This window comes from Thermobia domestica, chromosome 14, assembly GCF_964235325.1.
Source record: "Thermobia domestica chromosome 14, izTheDome1.hap1.1, whole genome shotgun sequence".
NCBI classification, from domain to species: domain Eukaryota; kingdom Metazoa; phylum Arthropoda; class Insecta; order Zygentoma; family Lepismatidae; genus Thermobia; species Thermobia domestica.
The window spans coordinates 136453132-136478297 of record NC_137467.1 but is presented as its reverse complement, the minus strand read 5'-3'; the positions used below and the strand labels follow the sequence as shown (position 1 = coordinate 136478297).

Sequence of the window (25166 nt, the reverse complement as noted above, 5' to 3'; positions counted from 1 at the left end):
AAGTGGAAGGCCAAAAGTGACAACTTCAGCTCAAGATCAAGCTTTAGTTACAGAAGTAATCAACAGACCTCTATGCCACACGTTAATCCTCTTGGACAAAGCCAGATAATTTAATTGTTCTCACGAAACAATAAGAAGAAGATTATTGGGAGCTGGTCTACACTGTTCAAGACCCGTAGAAGACTCTCCTGACTGAAACTCACAAGGCCAGACGAATGGAATGGGCACAGAATAACATAACCCAACCTCAGTCATATTGGGACTTAGTCATCTGGACCGACGAGAAGGTTTTCAAGTCTAACCAACAAGGCAGAGTTATATTGTATAGACCGCGCGGAACCAGGTATGCTGAACAAAATATTATCAGAACTTCTTGTTCAGGACGATATCAGCACACTTTTGGGGATACATGACGGCTGCTGGTCCTGGAGATTTAGTTGCGGTGCCTGAGAGAATGAACAGCAGTGTTTACATTAATATCCTCGAAAATACGTTGTTACCGTCCTTAGAAAGAAACTTCCCCGAACAGGAAGAATATATATTTATGCATGACAACAGTGCTGTTCACACTTCCAGGCAAACACGAGAGTGGCTAAATGAACATCCAGAGTTAATTTGTATTGAGTGGCCCCCCTCTATCCCCAGATTTGAACCCAATTGAACATCTGTGGACCTACATGGTGCAAGAATGGGAAGAGAGACGTGAAGACAGAGACCAAACGTTTCTTCAAAATCATGTTATGGAACTGTGGCAACATTTTCGTGACACACCGTCGTATTGCTCGAGACTTGTATCTAGTATCCCCTCCAGACTTCAAGAAGTTACTGACTCTGGAGGTGACTACACGAAGTTATTGATTCTGGAGGTGACTACACGAAGTACTAGTGTGTTATTTTTTGTGTAAACATTTATTTAAGTTTCATTTATTTATTATATTTTTTTCAAGAGCAATACTTTCGTTCTTCATTCTTTTCCTTTGCTTGTTTACTTATTAGTTCGTTAAAACGTAAAGGAAGAGTAGTATATCTTCAAAAAGTATTTGTGAATTTATTTTGAACGTTTCTAAGAATACATAAGAATACATTTACTTTCATTTCAGTTAATTAATAACTTTATTTCACATCTCGGATAAAAGTATTATTGTCTTTTTAACGATATTTTTGCTTTTGATTGTGTAATTTCTAGTTTCATTGAATTATCTCAATTCTAATGAATAAATCACATTTTGTTTATTGTCCCTTCCTTAGCTAAGTTCGAATTCGAGAACAATTTGGTGTAATATACGTTCTTTATTCTTCATATTGTGCAGTAATGACAATATTAATTATCTTTCATGAGTCCAGTTGATTAGTGAGAACTTGGACAAACATTAACCTGGTGATTCTTTACGCAATGACAAGCGTAAAATACATTTTGGCTATTCTTTATACTTCATAGCCATGAAACATTCTAACAGTCTGTTAGCGTTTCCTTCCTCGCCTTCCAATTGAACTGTCTGTGTACTGCGCATGCGCCAGTCAATTTCCATAAGAAATCATAAATAACCCTGATACTTTCTATAATATTTACGAAAGAATGTGTAATAGAATCTATATCAACAACATACATCATTCCTCAAAGTAACGAAAACGTGTTCATGTAACAAATTAATAGATATATTATATCAAAGTAAATTAGGTTTACATTTTAGGCAATAGAAAATGTTATTCTGTAATAAGAACTACTACTCGAAGCCTTTGCTACACTCACTAGTTGTTACCATAGCCGAGTGGTCTAAGGCGTTCGGCTTATAAAGCACCATTCGAACTTACTTCGAGTCCCCGCCGGGTACAACGTCCTTTTTTTCACCTGTTCTCGATGTTTCTGTCTGTGTTCTTGTCGGATTCGATTAAATAGAATTTCGAATAGAGACCAATATATATATATATGATAAATAATCATTTATTTGCGAGTCTGCACTCGTACAATATACATTTTCGAGATTTTGATTTTGGAAATGAAGTGTATATAATACTGAATAGTAAAAATAGTAAAATAAAAAAAATATTCGTATAAATATTGATTAATTAATTAGTGTTAAACATGGCTTTTGCAATCAGGATTATATAGAGAGGACTTACTTCTAAGTGCAATCCGAAAACAAATATTTAAGTTTTAATCTGATCCAAAGTTGGTAACTTACAGGATAATTTATACATGATTGGTATTGTAATTTTTATGCTTTTATTATAATCCTCTATAAGTTATGATTTTACCAATTCTAAATGTAGAACGAGAAACAAATGTAATATTATATTTGTTACGAAAAGCTTTTAAGCAATGATGCTTTCAGGATGTGATCTGAGGGAGAATTTGAGACCCCTCTCGAGCTAAGAAGGACCAAGATCTTCAGGACCATATATTCGATCATGCTCAATGTGGACTACCAATGTTTGCCCTCCACCCGCATATTGAAATTCCCCCCGAGGATAATTTTCTGAAGTCACCACTGTTTATAAATAGTTTTTCGTTACAAATCAGAGGATAATGGAGTAGTGAGTATACTTCATTTTTTTTTTAGCTATGGATTTAAGATTCGCAATTCATATAATGTTCTGTTCTAATCGAATTTGAAACAAAAGAAGTTTTCAATGAGTTACTCAAAGAAATATTTTCAGCCTCCGGATGAAAATAGGAAGACACTTAAAAAAAGAAACAACTTGCTACAGGGTTTGAACTCACAAACATGTGATTGATAGTGTATCGACCCAAACCACTCGACCGTTTTGCAGGCCTTTTGCATATATTATTTTTCCTTTTGTGAAAGCAGTTTACTGTTCCATACTCGCTTTTGTTTATTCCGATACGACTATGAGTTCTCAGGAAATATTTGGACGTTACAGTTCTTGCAATGTATAAAAGTGTTTTTAGAATAAATCACAATCGATATTATGTGCTAATAACATACGTAAAACAGGTTGAATTCGTGAAATGATTGAGGTTGGACTGAGCGTAAATGTTTTCATAGTTAGGAGCCTGGATATGCAAACCCGCTTAACGTGGGGATTTAATTTTGTGAAATTTGGTACCATTATTACAGTGAACTTGAAGGATAGCAGACTCAGAAATTGACCTTTTCTATGATGGAATTTTATTTTTTTCTTTTTAAACTACTTCTTCTGACGATTTTCTCTTCTATGTGAAATAATAATAATAATAATAATAATAATAATAATAATAATAATAATAATAATAATAATAATAATAATAATAATAATAATAATAATAATAATAATAATAATAATTATTATTATTATTATTATTATTATTATTATTATATATATATATATTAATGTTAATAAGTAAATTTGTTATAAGAAGCATTCTCTTGGGTTTGGGTGTGTAGAGATCTCTCAAATTCTTCTTTTTTACTCCAGCATTATTTATCCTGGACACTTTTTCATCTATTCCTTTGTATTTCGCTTTGTCATCTATTTCTTCACCTGATTATTCACCGTTTCTCTAGCATTTTTATATGTAGAATCTTCTTTATTAAGTGCTCAATTTTCGTCCTTTCTATATACCCATGCCAGTGTAACCTAGATTTTTCCACTCTTTCTCGGACACTCTTTTGGATGAATGTATACATAGTGTCGCCCTTTTCTTGTGTTTTATTATTAATTTTATAATAAACTGACTTACTATGCCTGTATATTTATCCTGTAAAATATTTCAAGAATTCTTGCGTTTCCTTCACCTATCACGATGTAGGGAGGAAAACTATCATTGAAAATTCACGTATATAATAATAGTTAAAATTAAATGCACAGAAATTATAACTTCTTTATACGAAACATGTACCGCCCCAGCCTCGAAAATAGAAATAATTAGGACCAACAAGGATATCTGACTGGATGGGAACGATATTCAATTTTTAAAAGATGCTGAACATATGTATGTGGGATAAGTTGGTATTCAAATCATCAATCAATATCCTTCCTCCGGGTAGCTTTAATATGGTAAATCTATAAATGACTGAATAAAGGTATAAAATGAAATGAAAATAAACGAATAAAGTAGAAATAAAGTTACCCCAAGACCCGATTAAGAGGGAGGGGTAGGGACACAGGAGCTAAAGATTAAAGTTATTGAAAACTTCTTCTATTCCACATTCCAGGTCCTTCTTTCAATGTACAATCGTTGTCGTGGTTCTTTAATATTTCTTTTACTCGCACCCAAAGATAATCGTGTCACTGGATTTAAATACTACTAAATTTTAACTTACCAGCTAAATGTTCTTTAATGAAGGAAAATAACAACATTCAGTTAACACCTAGACTTTATCATTCGGAATGAAATGCTTAACAAATCTTTTTTTCCATAGTTTCAGAAAGTTGTATGAATATATGCTCTTATAACATAATGACAGAAGATTAATTACTTTTCTCAATTTAAATTAGAGATGATTCGTTATTCAAACTTATGTAAAGGATGACAAACGTGTTTCAATTCGTTTCTGCAGAAATATTAGTCCAAAAAAATATTAACGTTGTTTCTCAAATAATAGACGAAGAGCTTTTCTTCTATTGAATACTATTATGTTTTAGGAGTTTCACAAAAAGTATAAAGTATGACATTCTTTTTCAGTCAGTACTTAAATTAATGAAGGCCGGCAGAAAGAAGACAAAGGTTACAAACTTTGAGTACAAGCATTTGCTTAAATGTTGTGCAAACATCTTGCAAAATGACGGGAAGTCACGGGCAATGATGTGAAAACGAGAGGGATTCCGTAGCCGAAAAATATTATCACGTACATCAACTTTACATATAAGTCAAGAGCTACGCAGTATATACAATGGGTCTCATTAAAATGCTGCACAATGTGTAGGGAAGACATATACAACAGAAGAGCTACCTGCTGTCAATCCTTCCCAAAGGACCACAAATTTAAATTCCTCATTAACACGAAGAATATTCATAATATTTTCACTTTATGTTCCAATAGCAGGATTATTTAGTTTTGTGTTTACTTATATATGCAGAGTATCCCAAATGAACATAACTTCTTTACGCAGAAAAATTATGAAATTATAATACAATACTATGAATCAATTCATGTGCCAGCCGTAAGATTTCACATTTTCATTTTCTGTGCACCTCTATGATACTTAAGAACTAGTAAACACGTCACTTGTACAGAATGAATACGAATATCATAACTACATTCTTTATATATATATACCGAGCGAGTCAAAAGTCCCTTGCCATAGGCCAACTCGGTAACTATTGAGGATATGAATAAATGATAAGAGAGCATTTTCATTGCCAAGTGTGGGTTGTCAATCTAAAATGGTGGAATTTTCGTAATCGGACCAACCGTTTAAGCTCGACACTGGTATAGCAGCCAATAATAAAGAAAAATGCAACATTGCCACGTCAGTGGAGGACAAGATGGAATAAAATAATCTGGAGCGTGAAATACCCTGGGCCAAGGAGAATAGAAAGAGGAGCAAATTAAAAAACAAAGGAGCAGACATATTTGCAGGACCCACGACAATGGCGTCAGCACCACAAGGGGGAGGGGGAGGAGAGAGGAAGTATACAAGGAAGACAAACAAATGGAAACAAGTCGTGTCGTTTTCTGACAGGTTTATTGTGAGAGGTAAGCGTGCGGAAGCCAATATCCCAACTGAAGTCGCTGTTTCTTGGCCTGGTCCTACCATTGATTTATTGATTGATGTATGTGTGGAAGGAAAGGGCTAAGGGAATGATTCGGCCGCAAACGCCGAAGTCACAGCGGCCCTGTTAGGTAAGATGAGGAGTGGGGAAGGCAGCAGCCCTGGGCAGTGTAGAAACGGTAGCATCCAGACATTCGCCAAGTGGGACTGCGGAAAACCATAGAAAACTGCAGTCGGGATGACTGGGTCGTATCATTCCTTGTGTCCATGTTATTGTCTATCACTGGTGTTTGCTTGTGTATATTTTTTTCTATAAGGTTATTATTATTATTATTATTATTATTATTATTATTATTATTATTATTATTATTATTATTATTAATATTATTATTATTATTATTATTATTATTATTATTATTATTAGTAGTAGTAGTAGTAGTAGTAGTAGTAGTAGTAGTAGTAGTAGTAGTAGTAGTAGTAGTAGTAGTAGTAGTAGTAGTAGGGTGGAGCATTTTGCACTTTTGTTGTAAATTCGATGACGGCTAGTGGGGAAAAGGTGCTATTAGTGGCACCGACCTTACTGAATTTTTAAAATTTTTTTTGGACAACCCCTTACTCTGCCCCAACGGACAAAGTTTTTAAGTGTTTGGTTAGGCAACACGCACAACACCAATGACAGAAAAGCTACTTGTAGTCATTTTTAGTTACCTGATGGCTATAATACAATTATTTTATTAAAAGAAACTTGTAGCAATGCCAGTAAATAATTTTAAAATGTTTATGAGTCAAAGTACAGCCATATCAGCTCAGTTGTTGGAATCAATGTCCAAATTTTGTTTGGAATGCCACATTAACGATGATTATAGGCATAGCTCTTGATATAACATGATTTGTTTTTGACAACTCTTTTCTTGTTATGTACACCGACAGCAAATGCCATCTAGCAGCAGCCTACACAACTTCGTGGTTGCTTACTTTGGCCGCGCTCTTCGACCGTCGTCGCAACGTCCAGCTCCGTCTAGAAGATTCGCGCACCTCCCGCTCGCCTCGTTGGCTCCAGAACCTGCGCCGATGTTTCTAGAATATTCTCGCTCGAAGTTCTGCGGTGATATAAATATTGCGTACTTCGGCCAACCAATCCAACAGGCCAGTTTATTGCAGCTTAAGCTTTAACGGTTTTAGTTGTGCATTGTACCTGAAGTTACAGTCTTTTTAGTGAGATACGATTCAGAAACATCTTGTATACTTTGGTTTACCAGTTCGGAAGCAATGGAAAGCAAGATGAAGAAAAAGCCTCATAGCAGACCAACGCGGGAAAGTGTGAAACGAAGCTTATTTGGCACTCCAAGTGAAATGAGTGAAGTGCAGTTACCCACGTACGCTGACGTTATGCGACATTATCATTGGTTTCGAAGTGGTTTAAGTGGTGACGAAAATAAATTACCAGTGACTGACATTTGTAAACTAGTTGGACAAAGAGTTGTACATATTAGGCGTAAAGCAAGCATTCCTGTGGTTTCAGAAAAGAGAGTTTTTGACATGCTGAAAATATTTTATAATAAGTGTCGCACCAAGGAAAAACATTTCAGTCGACAAGGACAAGAAACAACACTTCGTGCAGGTTTTGTTGCACACGCGGAAAGTCTCTTTTTGATATTGCGTCTTGCAAATGTAAAACCGCCAAAGATTGCAACTGTGAGAGGACACGCAAGATTCCAAAACGAGAATTCAAGTTTCTTTTGGACCAGAGAACATCACGGAAAATGAGCATTGGTAAGATTGACGTCCGAACAAGCAAATCTCTGTCAAAGATGTTTTCCCGTAAAGTGAGTAGATTTAAGGGGCAGACAACCAAGAAAGACGCTGAAAGTGTTGAAGCAAGTCCATCAACTAGTGGGATTAGGCATAGGCACAGGTCAAAGATACTGGCGTCGTCAGGAGAATCCAGCGAAGCTATTGAATCGAGAAGTACATCGGGATCTGACTTCGAGGCGCGACCAAGAAGGAAACATAGCCTAAAGCGCATCTCTCTTCAAAATACAGCGGAGGCAGCCTTTAGAACTGGATCTTCAGACAGACAGTTTGCTTTGATCGCTTCTGCTGTACTTCAGGACGCGAGACTCGTAACGACAGAGGACAAAAATCTTGTTGTTGACAGATCTAAGGTACGAAAAGGAAAAGATAAACTTTGTGAGAAGATCCAGAAAGAAAAGGTTCACCTAGGCCAGGCGATTACAAGTATCTACTTCGACGGAAAAAATGATGCAACTCTTGCACAAGAAAAATTAACGGCAAACTACGAAGACAAGAGGTTACAGAAAAGCATATCACAGTTCTATCGGAGCCCGGTTCAGAATACTTGGGTCATGCCACACCTAAGTCAGGCAATATTGCCGACTCTATATTGGAGCTTGTAGAGAAGAACCAGTACGACGTGTCAAGTCTTGAGGCAGTCGGCAGCGATGGTGAAGCCACGAACACAGGATGGGATAACGGCGTGATAAGTCAGATACAAAGATCCATAGGAAAGGAACTGCAGCATCTCATTTGCCTTCTTCTTACCAACGAGTTGCCATTTCGACACCTGGTTACCGAATTGGATGGTGGGACAACCGGACCCAACGCTTTTTCCGGCCCCATCGGAAAGAAATTAAAGGATTGTGAACGTTCACCGATCGTCCCCTTTACACCCATTCCCGTTGAATGGGTGTCTGAAATGGAAAACCCAGATGGTTTAAGCAGCGACTAGAATTATCTCTTTGAAATTTGTAAGGCTGTTGCTACAGGAATGTGTACTACCGATCTAGCAAACAGAAAACCAGGACCATTATGACATTCACGATGGCTTACATTGGCCTGTAGGATGCTTCGCCACTACAGATGGTGATCAGAAAAATGGAAATACCTGAACGAAATTGCAACTTGCCAGATTAATATGGTGTCGGACCACCTTTCGCCTTCAGAACAGCCTTGATGCGACGTGGGATGGAGGCATAGAGGTCGTGAATGGTAGCAAGTGGAATTTTACACCATTCCTCGTGCAGGGCATCGGCCAGTTCTGTAAGAGAGGATGGAGGTGGAAATCGGAGTCGTGTTTCCAAGACGGACCACAGATGTTCAATTATGTTGAGATCTGGGGATTGGGCGGGTCAGGGGAGGTGTTGAACTTCATCCCGATGTTCCTCAAACCACGCTGCAACAACGCCAGCTGTGTGAATGGGTGCATTATCATCCTGGAAGATGGCGTCATTGTCCGGGAACAACATCCTGACCATAGGATGCAAGTGGTCTCCTAAAATTACGACATAATCGTTGGCAGTGATTCGTCCGCTAAGTGTGACCACAAGACGAATGAAAACCATGATATGGTGGCCCACAGCATCACCGAGCCGCCACCATTTTTCACAGTTGGGCGGAGACACTGCAGATCATAAGCTTCTTTGGGCGTTCTCCACACATAAACACGCCCCGTTGTTGGGAATAGGGTGAAGGATGACTCATCCTACCATATCACACGTTTCCAGTCCTCAACGGTCCAAGTTGCATGGTCGCGGCACCATTTGTGGCGTGCGAAAGCGTTATGGTCCCTGATGAGCGGTTTAGCCCGTGCAACACGACCCCGTAAGTTCGTGTCATGTAATTCGCGGCGGACTGTGATTGTCGAAATAGGGTGGGGGAGGTGCTGATTGAGTTCCTCCGTCACTTGCTCCGCAGTGGCACGACGGTTCTTCGTGACAATGTGCTTTAATACCCGGCGTGACTAATCACTCATGATTTTCTTCCGCCCACTGTTCCGCTTCCCCGATATGGTTTTCCCGTGTGTTGTGTAGGCCGTCATCACCTTCGATAGTGTCCCACGCGACACACCTAACATAGTAGCCACTGCCGTCACACTCACTCCACATAACCGCGTACCAACAATTTGCCCTCTTTGAAAATCTGAGAGGTCTCCCATTTTACACTACCTCCGTCTGCTGCAGCCACTGGACACTGCTGTTCCACTGCGCCTGACGTAGTATGGAGACCGACCTAACACACTACCACCAGCGGTCCGGCGCTGTGGGCGCCACGACACCACTGCCAACAAATACATCTGATGTGTTGCCAACTACAGGTGTTTCCATTTTTCTGATCACCATCTGTACATCAGTACTGATAAACCTAGTTCAAGTTTGTGTCTACTTTGCCAGTACATTGTTAAAGTATATGCTCCCGTCTGGTTTTCAATACGGCGAAATCCTTCGTGCGAAATGGGCGCCATGCATCTATTTAGCATAGTTAAGCTATCACGTTTTCTGCCAGAAAATCTACAACACATAGTTCATTCTGTTCTACAAACAAACAGATACTACGCTCATCATGAAAACCTGCTGATAGCGATGACAGCAGATGAAAATCCGCATATTCGAATGTTAGGCTGGAGAAGTATAAAAAAATGTCGCAGCCCGAAGACTCCGAGATCAAGCCGCCCAAGTGACTTCATTGTTCCACAATTAAACTTTACAGCTGAAAATTACTACGACATGATTAGTTGCCCTAAATGTCTAACAGAGCTGCCAATCACACGAAACATAACGGATTAGCAGCTTGAAGAAAACATCCGAACTTCAGCTACTCTAATAGCAACATTCCCTTGCCATAGTCAAGCTGTGGAACGCACAGTGAAGCTGGTGTCCGAGGGTGTGTCGAAAAAGTGCGGCCAGAACGCAAGAAATATCTACGTTAGAGCCAAACTGAAGTCTAGAACAGAATGCCCCGCTTCGAGACCAAGAAGAACTACGTGACCTAAGGTCAAATGTGAACATATGCCTACCGGGTGGATGGGTGGGCGGAACTCGATGTGCAATCATTTCCCCGTGGTGAGTTCTGGGTTATTTTGCGTACAGAGCAAAATAAGCGAAGAGTTGCACAAAGAAAATCGTATTATATCAAGGGCTATGCCTATAATCATCGTTAACGTGGCATTCCAAACAAAATCTGGACATTAATTCCAACTACTGAGCTAATATGGCTGTACTTTGACTCATAAACAATTTAAAATTATTTACAAGCATTGCTGCAAGTTTCTTTTAATAAAATAATTGTATTATAGCCATCAGGTAACTCTAAAAACGACCACAAGTAGCTTTTCTGTCATTGGTGTTGTGCGTGTTGCCTAACCAAATACTTTAAAAAACTTGGGGCAGAGTAAGAGGTTGTCCAAAAAAAAAAAAAAAAATCAGTAAGGTCAGTGCCACTAATGGTACCTTTTCCGCACTAGCCGTCATCGAATTTCCAACAAAAGTGCAAAACGCTCCACCCTAAGTAGTAGTAGTAGTACAAATGAATATTTGATTGGGAGAGCAGAGGGAAAAGAAAAAAATATTTACTTTAGTTGTTGAGTATGGGGGTACGTAAAATGCAATAAATAATATAAAGTCGAGTGTGAAGAATCGAACAACTGTCCTACATATGAGTCGGAGGGACCATCCAGCTATTTAGCCTTACAGTTCGTTTAATAAGTAATCCACTTTAAAATATGCAAACACACAAATAATATAGATGATACAAAACATTATGAAGACATGATAAGAAAATTCAGGAATAATAACTGTTATATGATAGCCTTCTGATTATGAATACAATACTAACTACTAAGTCCCTGACCTAACTTTAGTTACTGTTGTAGGAGGAAGAAACATATTTAAAATGAGTGACAGAACATGTTTTCCACTTCCGAACGAACACGAAGTTATGCGTAGTTCGAAGTTTTCTAAATATTAATCCAGAATGATAGTTAAAATTTTCAGTTCCCGAAACGAAAATGAAAAGTCGAGATAACAATTTATATCCAATTTAACTATCAGCAGACCCATCTCCAATTAATTAAGCAAATACTTGTTGTATTCCGGTAATGGCATAATTCAGTTACATTTAATGGAATGAATGGAAATCACTTTGTGTCTAGGAAGTTATTGGCTATCCACAGAACACTAATATATAAAATAGGAATTTGTTGCCTGAAGGTTTCTTCTTGTGAGATATTACAGTCGAACAATATATCATAAACTGCAAACTTTTGTCATGGCGGATAAGCAGAAATTGCCTTCCATAGTGATGGAAGAGATTAAGTTCATTTGTCCAGTAGAATACAGGTGATTATAACATATTGATAACTCATCACCTCCTCTATCGTCTTAACAGTGGTATTGGCACTTCAGAGTTTAACAACAGTTCGTGGAAACAAGCTAAAATAATATTTCCGTGAAGCAGGCTTTGACACTTCTAGTAGCCAATCTCCCATCTTAATAACTATCTCACATGCACGTTCTCCCGCCTAATCAACTGATGACCTCAGAGAAGCTGTCGTATTCATTGCATATCTGCGCTCCCAATCAGTTGCTTTCTATCGAATAAATTGCATAATGACTTGCAAGTACTATTGAAATGATAGAATACTCTATATAATTGTGTTTTCTGACGAATAAATATCCAAACAGATACGGTATTTATTTATTTTTATTTCACTTCCTCCTATTTCAATGCCACATTGTTGATGCCATTTGCTCCTTTCCAGCGTACACAGTGTACTAGATGAATCGAACGGGCTGCCACAGACGTCACCGAAGGGGTAAAAATTAAGGTTTCCAAGCAACGCAACGCAAATCTGGAAAAGTTGTTTTGAGGTGGACAAAACGTCCCATCACAAACTGAGTAAAATCACTGTCTAGAAAGCGCTCACACAACTAAGTTGTCAAAAGCTATAATATATGAAGTTATATAACTGAGAAAGTGAACAACATAAAGGACTCACTGGACAATAAGCATTCTTAGAATATAAATGCAATAAATATTGTACTTCATATTTTTATACGTCCAGTTTTCCTAAGAAAACACGTCTGAGCAATTGCTTGCTTGGAAAGGCACGGCGTAATACACTTTAAGATAATTTAAAGTTTTGAGCAAAGCTATTGATAAATAGTTATGCGAGTGCTTTCTAGGTATTATATTTTGTTTTCGTATGAAGAAGTTGCAATTTCTGTTCATTAAATTCTGCCTATTAGGTTGTTGTGAATTTCCGACGTTAGATTTTTTTCGCACACCGCAATCATCAAGGGAACAAAAGAATTGTTGAAAATTTTCACAAAATAAATATACAGCCATAATTACTTCTAGAGGTAGGTGACATCAATAGAAGATATCCATCTGATAGAGAAACTGTAAAGATTAAATTTGGATTTTCCTCATTCACACCACGTAAATGCCGAGATGATACCTAACATACCCCAGGGTGCTTTCTTCTTTCACCATTTTCCTGATAGTGTGCTCGCCGAGGGATCTCATCCCTCATACGTGACAGATTTAAGACTATATATGCCGGCGGTAATGCTCAGAAATATGTGCAAATAAATAATATAAATATGATGAAGGTGTATTCCAGAGTCAGTTTAACCTCAGTGAGTGGCAAGTTTCTCGTACAGAATCAAATTTTAGATTTAATAAATAAATAAATAAAATAATAATAAAAAAAAACAGCTTTTCTTGAATGTCTTGAAACCTATGTATGAAATTTTACACTCATATTTATCATTTTGTCGAACTCGATAATTTCTATGGATTGGAATATGCCTCATCTTCGGTCATATTTTTTTTTCGCTAAACGCCAATGGTATTGTAGAATTATTAAATTAATAGTAATGTACCAGAATTTCTCCTTATTGTATTGTATTCTGATTATAGATATGCTATAATTGCAAATTTGGAGCGAAGCGACTGACCTTTATTAATTATTCATAGAATTTTTTAGTGCATCAATTATTTTCGTGAACGAATATGACATATAAATAGTTAAATTTGGTATATCAGTGAAAAGCATAATGGGTTTGAAAAATTGTGTTCGCAGAACAATACGAAAAGAACTTCTCCCTGTTCCTAATGCTGAAAATTTTATTTTTTATTTACAATGAGAATTCGCGCGCCAAATGCTTTTCCAAGGTTCAGTCTAATGGGCTCCCCGTTTTCCGGTGATTATTCCTCAATGGTATGTCTGATCGGTACATGTGATCTCTTATAACACCATCGTGCGCTCTTAGTTCAGGCATCTCGGAGGAATATCCGAATAAACAAACGCCTAATCGAGTAAGGAGGAGCTTTGCTCCAATAAGAGGTTTTATTCTTAAATACTATCACTTTCTAGTTATTTACTAGTTTGTGAAACAATTTTAAGGTAACATTGAAAAGAGAAAAGAGAGAGCAGAGCAGAATGCAAGTAATGTGAGCTGCTTAAGGAGATTCAGAGAAAACACAAGAAAAGGTCGACATCAGGAATGAATACACACTATAAAGACAGTATCCGAGAAAGAGTGGTTGAGTTTTGAGTTATGCGTCTCTTACAGTAGCGAGGCAACATCAGACGTAGACCTACAGCTTAACGTGGAATCCAAACTATATAAACTCTCGCTGGGAATCGAACTCGGATCTCCCACGCGGAAGACGCGTACGATAACGTATAGTAACGAAAGATCTCTCCGAGAAACAGTGGAAAAAATCTAGATTGCACTTGTATGCAAATATAGAGAAAATGGAAACTGATCACTTACTAAAGAAGATCCTACACATGAAAATAAAAGAACAATTCTTAGAATGCGCAAATTGAAAGTAGTTCTCCTTAACTAAGCTACATTACGTAATAATTTGGAGAGTACTTTTACTCCAATAGATTTAAATCTAAATTTCAATTACCTGATAATATCGTAAGAGGACTATCACCACTTGTAGAAACATTAAATATACGAACATTCCCATCTTCACAGCCAGTAGCTAATATGTCTTTGTCCTTCCAATCACAACCATACACTGCCTCGGGGTGTTTATAAATATGTAAAACAATACCATTTATTTGATGCACTATACAAGTCTTATCTGATCCAGTGGAAGCTATTCGGCGAGGATCTCCCTGGTTCCACGAAACACAGTAAACACAACCAGTCTCATGTCCGATAAACCTTTGTATTATTTTTCCTTTATTAATATTCCAAATTATGACTCCATTCTTTGAAGTACCGGCTGCAATGCAGTTCAAGTCAGCCGGAGCCCATGATATTGAATATATAATAGACTCGTTACCCACTGTACTGTCTATAAGGGACAAAGTATTTACGTTCCACAGTTTGATACTGCCATCAAATGAAGACGTTGCTAATATGTCACTATCATCAGGCTTAAAACTACAGTCAAATATTGTCTCAATATGGCCCTGAAAATAGATAAGATTTAGTAAATACTAGGATTATGCAGTGTGTATGTACAAATGGTAATTAAAAGTTCATATATTCATTTTTCTTTATTCAGTAGCAATTACTATTTAATTGAGATGGAATCTGTTTAAGTAAAAACATTAGAGCAATTCAAAACTAGAAACTATCACCATCAGTTCTAAAGTAAACTTCAGATCAAATATCTTCGTAGGAATATTAATATATTTTTACTGTTGCTGCAAATATTTTGCAGTTTTTAATACTTTTCTTAGCAGTTGTTTCTATTTCCAAAGTTAGTCTTTAACTTTTTGTCTGAGTGTTTTGTAAAACTGTAATTTTATTCCAATAGCCAATCAAAAGTTTTTTATATTGTTATTATTAATTTTTATCTTACTGTTTGCAAGTTTAACTTCAACCCATATTATTTCACAGTTTGTAGCTAGATCATTGTGTAATTTACACTCATGTTTAGTGTTTACACAAATCACAACACCCTCACCACCACTTTCTTGATCATTCCTACAAATGTTAAAATATAAGACTATGGGAAGTTCACTGTTATCAACACTTTCATTTAACCAGGTTTTCAGTAAAAATCAAGCGGTCATAATAGTTAATTCACCTACATACTTACTCATATCATTGTGTTCTCTTCATGAGAACTATCGATTGGTATATGCTTCATCCTTGGATATTTCTTTTCTCGTTTACACGCTAATTATATTGTAAAATTTTTACTATGCAAAATTAGGATGAAATATTTTACATGATTCTCAGCACTTACGGATTCCTTGAGAAATTCCCATTTCTTTTTCTTCAGACAATAGACACCAATACCCCCATCGACAAAGAGACAAAGCACCGAGGCTTCTGGAAGACATGGGAGAGCAGTATGAGGGCCGTTGCTCACTTGTGGACTAGGCATCAATGAGCTCGTCGATTTCCTAGCAATAGTCCTGTTTATAATATGCAATGATCTGATGCCTTTGTCCTTAAGCTTCTTATTTTCAAGAGACGTTGACTTCCCTACTGTCCATAATCTTATCACTCCAGAAATGTCATCTGAAAGTAAAAGCAACATTTTATCAGCTGTAAAAGATCTTAAGAGTCTCATTTACCATATTACTAAGTACCATTTACCATAAATACAATCAGTAAAACTTGCTAACTTGATCATTTCTGTAACTTGGTTACGTGCTTAACTTGACACAATTTTTTTTTTTAAATCTGTATTTTTCCTTAAAGCATTACTTATTACTGTATACGTTGGCTGTGTATGTTTCTTGAAACTTGGCCGTCTTTAACAACTTTATTCTTGTGATACTTATGTTAAGTTCACTTCTGAAAGTCGAACATAGAAAATGCTACGATCTTCTCGTTCCTTGAGAGCTTATCAGAACTTTCCTTTCCTTTTGTATTTCTATGTTTTAGGTCAAAAATAATAGCAGGTTAATTAATGGTTTTAAATTTAACTCAGCCACTTTAATAATAAAGGTAATAAACACAAGGGAAAAAAGGAATGATTTGCCCACTGAAAAGAGTTGTACAAAGGATGTTCAATAAGTTTTGCACAGATGAGTATAATATTTTTATTAGCTGCAATATGATGATGAAATTTTAGGTGAACATATTTTGATCTTTTCGCTTCAAAATTAAAATAATTGTTTCCTATTGTTCACAGGTAAACCACAATAGACACTGAATTAGACATCAAGACCCGACAATGGTCGGTAATGGAATTCTTGTTAAAAACCGGTGATGAATCAACCACATCAATTCATATGAAGTTGCTTCCGGAGGATCGCACGTTGGACTGCAATGTTAGTTGTAGCAATTAAAAAATAAGAAAGAAAAAAAACTAGACTTTCCAGATCAGGCCAGAAAATTATGGCGGCCTTTTTCTGGGATCAGTGCAGTGTCATTTTCATAAACTGCTTCGAACATGGCTCCATAATCAACAAGAAACATTATTGTTTGTCACTAGATAAGGTACGACGTGCTCCAGACCAAGAGACCGGAGCTGTAAGATAGGGTCATCAAACTCCATCATGGCAATGCTAAGCCTCACACAACCATGCTGATACACCAGAAAATTATGAAAATGAGATGGGAAGTCGTCCCTCAGCCTCCCTATAGTTTAGACTTGGCTCTTTCGAATTTCTTCCTGTTTGATTGTGTTAAGATCCACATGTGAGAAAAAATATTCGAAGTTGACATTTACAAGGCCCTCATTTCTTGTGTGAAACAGTAGTGTAGAAGTCAGCCACACGAATTTTACCAAAGTGCATTCAAGACATGGAAAGAACGTTGGACGGGATGCATGACAGAAGATGGAGGCTACATTGAGTGACATAGACTTGTAGCGAAAGGATCAAAGTATGTTCACCTAAAATTTCATCATATATGCCATATTGATATCATATTGCAACTACATCATAACCATTTGTGCAAAACTTATTAAACCCTCCTTGTACATCAGAAGACGTTGGAGCTGTTTATTATTCGATTTGTCTGTTGTCAACAAGTGTTTGCAAAGATCAGAACCATCATTAAGGTTTTTCAATAATATTTCACAATTTCAGGACATTCGATAGACCAACCTAGAAGGTGTTATTGGTCTATGACTTTTGCTTGTTTTCTTCAAGTCCATAATCAAAATACTGCCTTTCTAGAAAACACTTGTAGCAGATAACTAATAGTAATCCTAGAAAGGATTACCTACAAAACCTAGAAAGGAAAGAAGAAACATAATAACTCAAGAAGTCCTTGTTAATTCCACTGCCTGTAGAAGAACACTCACTAGCAAAATAACTGTAGAATATATTTTACATACATTATTTTCATCGTAGAAATGATTCTAACACTATTTACAAGGCAGAAAATGGCCCCTTCTCAATAGTTAATGTATTAGAAATACGTATATTACCACTTACAATACTGGTTTCAAAATACACATTTTCTGTATTCGCTTTTTTAAAAGCTAAACTCCAAAGTTCAGTGAAAGCAGACGATTTTTAAGGATGGACATTTGTCTTTCCTCACTGTTTTCTAGGAACAATTTGTTTTCCACTTTTCTCAGCTCAAAGAACATGCAAATATGATATATGTAAAACTGATATATGATATATGATATATGATATATTTATTATTTTGAAATATTCGAAGATTAAATATTTCAAAATAATAAAAGTAAAATTAAAAGATGATAAAAAAGAAGTCATCAGAAGGGATGACATTATGAAGTTTTAAGCTTTTCTTACATTAGATTTTTTTTTTTTTTTTTTTAATGTGCGTGGCCATAGCTTATTTAACCGTAATGTACTAACATGTTTTAATACTCTATAGATACTAACACGAGTGAATTTTCACCCACATAATTTTTTAGTGCATAATTTTGAAAAAAGCTCGATTTTTAATATTTGACGAATCTGTAAGATTATGACATATTTTTATCTTAAAAAGTAAATTTTGCACTAAATGTTTTCTTGACAAAATAAGATATTTTCTTTTGATGCGTTCCAATATCAATTTTTTGAGGAAAAGATTAAAAATTCTAAATAAATACTTTAATCTAAAATTGCATACAATACTATTGAAAACATAATAAAGATACTATATAAAAGTTTTTAACATAATAAGTCTGCAATAATATATAAAAATTGTATGTGAGAGATCGTAAAAAGTAAATTTTGCATTAAATGTTTTCTTGGCAAAATAAGATTTTTTGATGCTGTCCAAAGTCAACTTTTTGAATTTTTAAAGAACTTCTAAATAAATATTTTAATACAAAATTGCATACCATACCGCTATAGAAAAAATAATAAAGATACTATATCAATTTAAAAGTATTAATATTCTATAGATACTAACACGGGTGAATTTTCACCCATGTTAGTACTCTACGGTTAAAACGGATACTTAAGTGTTTTAACTCTTAGACCAATGAATGTAAGTAAAATATTACATTCATATGCTCAGTTTACAGAGTAATTTCATGTAAATATCATTCATGGAAGCTTCTATTTAAAAAAAAAATAATGAAATTCTTCCAATAACAATAATTATTTACAAAAGAAGATTAAAGTACTACAACTAAATTCATTTAAATAATTAATGTTTTTCTGACCAGAGTATGTACTTCTTTATTAAAATTAAAAAAAGTCGTAACATAGAAGAAGGACATAAACGAAGAAGATGCAGGAGTAGTGTATGAAGTGAAATGTAAGCAATGTAATATGAAGTACATTGGAGAAATGGGGAAAAGCTTAAAGAAAAACAACATAAGGATCATGTAAAACTTGAAAGAGAGAATAACGCATATATAAACATGTAAAAGAAACAGGATATGACATAGATTGGGAAGCTGTACAAGGTTTAGAAAAAGAGAATAGAACATTAATAAGAAAATGGAAAAAAAAGAGAGAAGGATTAAGAGAGAAAAAAGAGAAAGGTTAATGAATTGGACAAATGGACTTTAAATTCATGAATTATGGGATAGTTTATTTGAAAGAATTGAAGAATAAAACTTCACAGGTAAGAAAACTTACATTACGGTCCCAGTCCCCGCCAAGTGAACTTTGTGGTGGACAAACACCGTGTGCGTGGGTTTTCTCGGGGTTCTCCCGTTTCCTCCCACTTTCTTCATTCCACCATTTCATTCATTTCTCATTATCACCGTCTCCTTTAGCTTAACCGGCATAACCGTGAGACATAAAACTCAAAGATTTCATTTCATTTCATTTCAAAACTTACATTATACTTTGTAGAACTTAGAATGGAGAGGAAAAGTCAAATTTAACTAATATTTGGGAATAAGAAGAAGTGTAACGCACGGTTCTATGATGTTACTTCTTGTAAGATACTCTGGGTCGCCACTACATATATAAACGTGGAAATTTCTTATCAGAAGGTTCCAAATTCGGTGAGGAGACTACAATGGTAACGAAGAAATCAATTGTCGGAATTAACAAAGTTCTACATAATACACAATTCATAATGTTAATAATTAAAGTTAATATAGCTGGAATTCACTCAGTGTTCATTTCTTACTGTAATCCGTATAGTAAGTTTCTTCCATATACTGTACTTTTACTTGATTATGATAGTTACTCATGATTTATTTAGTCTTTGACGTACTTAGTCTTCAAAATATTTCTTGGCCGCAGTCATTCAGCAAAATTTATTTGAGAAAGTAGTAAACACCAGTATATCATATATATAGAAATCATTTCCACTTATGTCACATTATGCTGGATTAGGTATATGCTCTGCTACAGCAAACATCAACGGATTAACTTCTTTTGGCGAAGGCCATTATATTTCCTTACGAAATTATTTCGTCATAACATAATTATTATTTCATTTAATCATCAATATATTATTATCATTATTATTATATTCTTGACTAAAATAAACCTTGCCAACAATATTTCATCCTTTTCTGTTGCAAATAAGCAATACATAGTACCATAATTGCACAATGAAATCAAGCTTATTTATTAGAACATACACAACTTAAACAACTTATGTAGAATGTTGTTCTAAATATTATTATTACTAATAAAGTTTACTTCGCATACTGTGCCAATGAAGTATCATAGATCTTGATGACTACGACTAGTACGCAGGTACAGTATAATGGAACACTGGCATAATTCCAATTAGGTTAAGTTTCTGCCAAACTGGTTATGGAATACAGGAATTTTGAAATATTTTAATCATTAATTCATGAAATTAGATATATTTTCTCTTATTTCGCGGCATAATGATGTCGAAGAAGGGCCTAAGCCCCAGAAAGAACTTTCTAGCTAAACATCGAGGTTATGTTTGTGCCTTCCATTGCAAAGTTTGATTTTCAATGAGTTATGACTAATAAAATAACAGCTGTGTGCATTTACTAATTACTACCAGATTGTAGTCAATTGAATTTAATTACCTTTATCATATGTTCTAAATCCAATATTTGCTTTTAACTATTCTTTTTGAGCCAGGATTTTAATGTTAGAGATAGTGAGATGTAATCGCACCAAATATCAATTATTCTGTGGATGAATGAATGTAGTGAAATATATAATGGTGTGCTACGGTGAAGAGAGAGGTGCTGAAGTCTCTAGAAACTGTGAAAGAAATGGAAAATAAAGAAAAGGAACTTTTTAAATGTTGTAATGAGCTAATTGTTGCCATGAAGAAATGTGGTAAAAGGAAAGTGAACTCTCGCGATAAGACTATTATTTGCGATGAATATAAAAATGTTTTCTATTACCGGTGCCTGAATCTTGACGAGGAACAGTGTGAAAATATGGGTGATGATGAGGCTAAATGGACATGTGATAAGTGTTCCTCGAAAGCGTCCAAACAACATGAAGGTGAAAATATTGAAGCCATAAATGAATTGGATGACAACGAAAGTAATAAAAGTGATGAGGAAGAACAAACTGAAGAAACAAAGCACCATGAAGAAAAGGATGAAAAGAAAGAAGGAAGTACGATTTGTAAAGAACAGTCACTGCTGAGACCAAAAAGTCCGGATCAGAGAAAAGACAAGGACGTATATACTTTAATTAAATTTGTGGAAACCCATAATTCTGAAGAAGCCGCGAATATACCAATTGAAGTAAAGAACCATCAAATGTTATTAATGATAATGCGACAACTTTCGGAATGTAAGTCGGAGATTTTGAATAGCATAAATACTTTCACTAACCGACTGGAAAATTTCAGAAAGGAATTAAGGGAAGAAATAAAGAATGATTTAAATGCTGGAGTTGAAGATTTGAAGAAGAAGATTACAGAAATACCCAAGAGAAAAGAAGATAGTATGAAGAACGCTCCTGTAGAGACAGCCAATGGAATCGACGACATAGATAAGTTGGATGGAAGAAGACAAGATGAAATTTTATCAGATAAGAGTACGAAAACTTTGAATTGGCTAAATGAAAGATCTCTTAAGAAGATAAATAAACCTAAAGAAGAGATCCAAATACGAGAGATGGCAAAAAGAAATATGATAATGTGCAAAGATAGAAGCTGCAGAAAAAGAAAAAAGAAAATAAGGGGAAGAAAAAGCAGAAAAAGAAAAATGAAGACAATAGGAGACATTAATCTCAGAAATTCGAAGCGGAGAAAAGGCAAAAGAATAGATTTTGGTGTTAGATATGTAAAGAGTAAACGAAAGGAACGAGGAAACCGAAAGAGCAAGTTAATGTATTGGAAGAGAAGAAAATTGAAATTTATGACAATTTTGATCGGTGTAAACAAACCGAAAACAAGAAAAGGTCCAGAAGGAAGAAAACATTGGAAAAGTCGAAAAATTAGAGTAAAGAATGCACAATACAATAAGATGTGGAAACATCATAGGAGGAAAGGACAAAAGGAGAAGCAAGGCATAATTGAAAGAAATCGAAAGAGAAGGAAAGAAAGACAGAAGATATACAAAGTAAGATTCATTTCGCGTAGGAGGAGGCGAAAAAAAAAAGGTGAGAAATAGATGACGTTTCATATTTGTTTTCTTGTAGCTTTGTTATTATTGTTCCATTTTTGTTATTATTGTTTCATTGTTTGATATTTTTAATGAATTGTCAACTATATACTCACATTCCAATATAACAACAAAATTCTGAAAAAAAATCTATTTCAAAATTTAATTTAAATTGTTATAATATCTAATTGTGAAATTTAAATAACTTTTAATAGTTTAAAAAAACCAAGAAAAATTGCTATCAGGAAGAGAAGACTATAAATATATAAAGAATTTGATTTTGTTTGACATTTCATATAGATGTTCGCATTGAGTTGGTCCCTACCTAGTTATAAAGTTGTGAAGTTATCGTGTTCATCGTCGTTTTACAGGATATGTCCAAAGGAATCAGAGAAAATTAATGAACGTGAAGTATAAAAAAAATTACCAAAAATTTTTTTTTTGTCGGCAGGAGGGAAAACTGTTATGCCCCACTACTGGCATCAACAGTCCTGTTTTATTTGTTACTTGTGACTTAGTTTATTTAATTAGTTTATAAGTTATTGTGTTTATGTAATGCATTTCATAATAGTTTGTTTAACTTACCAGTTAGAATTTCTTAGAATTTCCTGAGTTATTTAATTTGTTATGTTATTCTTTATCTGCACCAAAATTACACCTTGTTTAGAATATTCATTAACAAAAGATTTAATTGTCCGAAAAAGAAGAAGAAAGATTTAAGAATTAAATCGAGATATATAAAAAAAAGATTTGTAAATGTCTTGAATATCGAATTGGACCAATGTGAATTATTTATAAAAGTGATAAATAGAACAAATTTTGAAGCAAATTTAATATAAAAGACCATCCAGAAGTTAGTTTAAAGATCGTAATCCATAGATTGTTTGTATATCATATTTATAAATTGATTATTAATTGTGATGATAGCCCTAACTGCAATGAATATGTCGTATTAGAAAGTTCGTTCTAAGGGCTTAAGCCCTTGTCTTTACCATATGCCACCCAAAATTTAAAATGTGGAAATAGTAGTCAATATATACATGTAAAACTCCAATTCAAAATTTTAGTGTTTTTCGGCTTCTGTTTATGTGCGAATACCACCTTTTACAATGAATAGAGCATCTGTATATTTTCTCCATGTAATGGTTGATTCTAAAATATGTACATGTCGGCCTGGTATATATAATAAATATTGAATATGTTAAAATAGCTGCCTTCATCATGAAACATCTTATCCGCTTTACTATCAGCAGATTCTTTTATTTACTGGTGCTAAACATTTTGTTTTATTTGAATTAACATGTGAAGTTTGGGCAAGGTTGTGTTACTTAGAAAAATGATTAATATGAAGTATAAATGATATATATATGTTGAATAAATATGAATAGTAATTGTTATATTAAATGATCGAATAATTTTTATAAAATGAAGTTTTAACCTTGTCATAATATGTATAAAAAGAATAATGATGAAAGTACTAAGCACCTATTCATTCTGCTAAATGACAAGATACCTCTGAAACGCTATGTTAACCGATATTATAAAATTACATGGAGACAAATAAGATTTCTTGCCGATATGTGTTGAATGAATAACTACTGTATGTGTAAATACAGTTTCTAGTAATTCGTACATGGAACAGGTCAAATTTGGATGGCATCTCTATCAATAAAGCTATTATAATTGCATTTGGTTTTCTTTGAATATATATTTTAATGTAAGAAATTAACGATGGCATCATCCACAGAAATTAGTTAAGTCGCGGTGTTCATTGTCCCGCGCGATGTGATTATTTTACAGATGTGGTTACACTTAATATCCTGACACTTACCTGAATCTTCTGTGAAGACCTTTCCACGTCAGAACGCGTGGTGGCGACCCAGGCAAATCAAAATATATATATATTAAAACATAGCACGAAGAATGTTACAAAAGTGGTTAAATCTAGTCAAAGCGCATCTCAGAAGAAAAGAGAATAATAATAATAATAATAATAATAATAGTGATTATATATACATAGATAATACACACATCTATTAAATTCTAAAATGAAACAGTAAATTATAACATTACCTTATTGTTACATATTAAAAATTTAAAATTATATAAAAAGCAACAATTAAAATTGTATAACAAAACATAACATCAAAACATAAAAAATTGTATTTCAGTAATTTAATATTATGATGTTTGTACTACCTACATTAATATGAACATATATACGCCAATTAACATACTATTATATGTCTGATGAAGATAACGTTACGTTATTGAAACTATTATGACTTATTTTAATTTAAATAAAGAAGTACACACTCTGGTAAGAAAAATATTAATTATTTAATTAATAATTCCAGAGTCAAGATGGATGCAGTAACAAAATTCAACAGAATAAGCGGAATGTGGAATCAGCTTACAAAGATCTGTAGCCGACGATTAGCTATAAATATAATATTAAGGATCATACTGAAATAACCATTGTTTCCGAACATAAATAATAAGAAATCTGTCTTGATACTAGAAACTTATAAATTGTTTTTTCAGTTAACAATTATTTAAAAACTTTATGAGTGTGTCATTCTATTTGACTCCGAACAAAACCTTATCAAAATTTAAGTGTTTGCTCATAATGAAGAAATGTTTATTAATTCTCGTACAATTCATTTTGAAAATCTTTTGAACTTTATCATTGTAGAAGTTGGAAGATTTTTTGAAACGAAAGCTTTAATTCAGATTCATGCTTGTATAAGTTACAAGTTTCTTTAAATTGTAAAGCTTTATTTCAAATTCCCACT

The 25166-nt window shown here is 34.6% G+C and overlaps 2 protein-coding genes across 11 annotated transcripts in view; one reads left to right on the top strand and one right to left on the bottom strand.

Annotated features, from left to right (window-relative positions):
• The window catches only part of LOC145670338 (uncharacterized), a 493290-nt gene that overhangs the window by 230308 nt on the left and 237816 nt on the right, over positions 1-25166 (top strand). The window lies entirely within an intron of this gene.
• Positions 1-25166, bottom strand: part of LOC145670337 (WD repeat-containing protein 17-like) — a 246114-nt gene that overhangs the window by 139294 nt on the left and 81654 nt on the right. Inside the window, exons 1-3 of one of the 2 annotated variants that reach the window (XM_081738872.1) lie at positions 24203-24306; positions 15679-15956; positions 14380-14893 (exon numbers count right to left, since the gene is read on the bottom strand). In XM_081738872.1, the coding sequence (XP_081594998.1) occupies positions 14380-14893; positions 15679-15819 (655 nt within the window). In that variant the 5' untranslated portion in view covers positions 15820-15956; positions 24203-24306. Of the gene's footprint in view, positions 1-14379; positions 14894-15678; positions 15957-24202; positions 24307-25166 lie in introns of those variants that run through there. The other variant, XM_081738874.1, reaches the window with a different exon arrangement.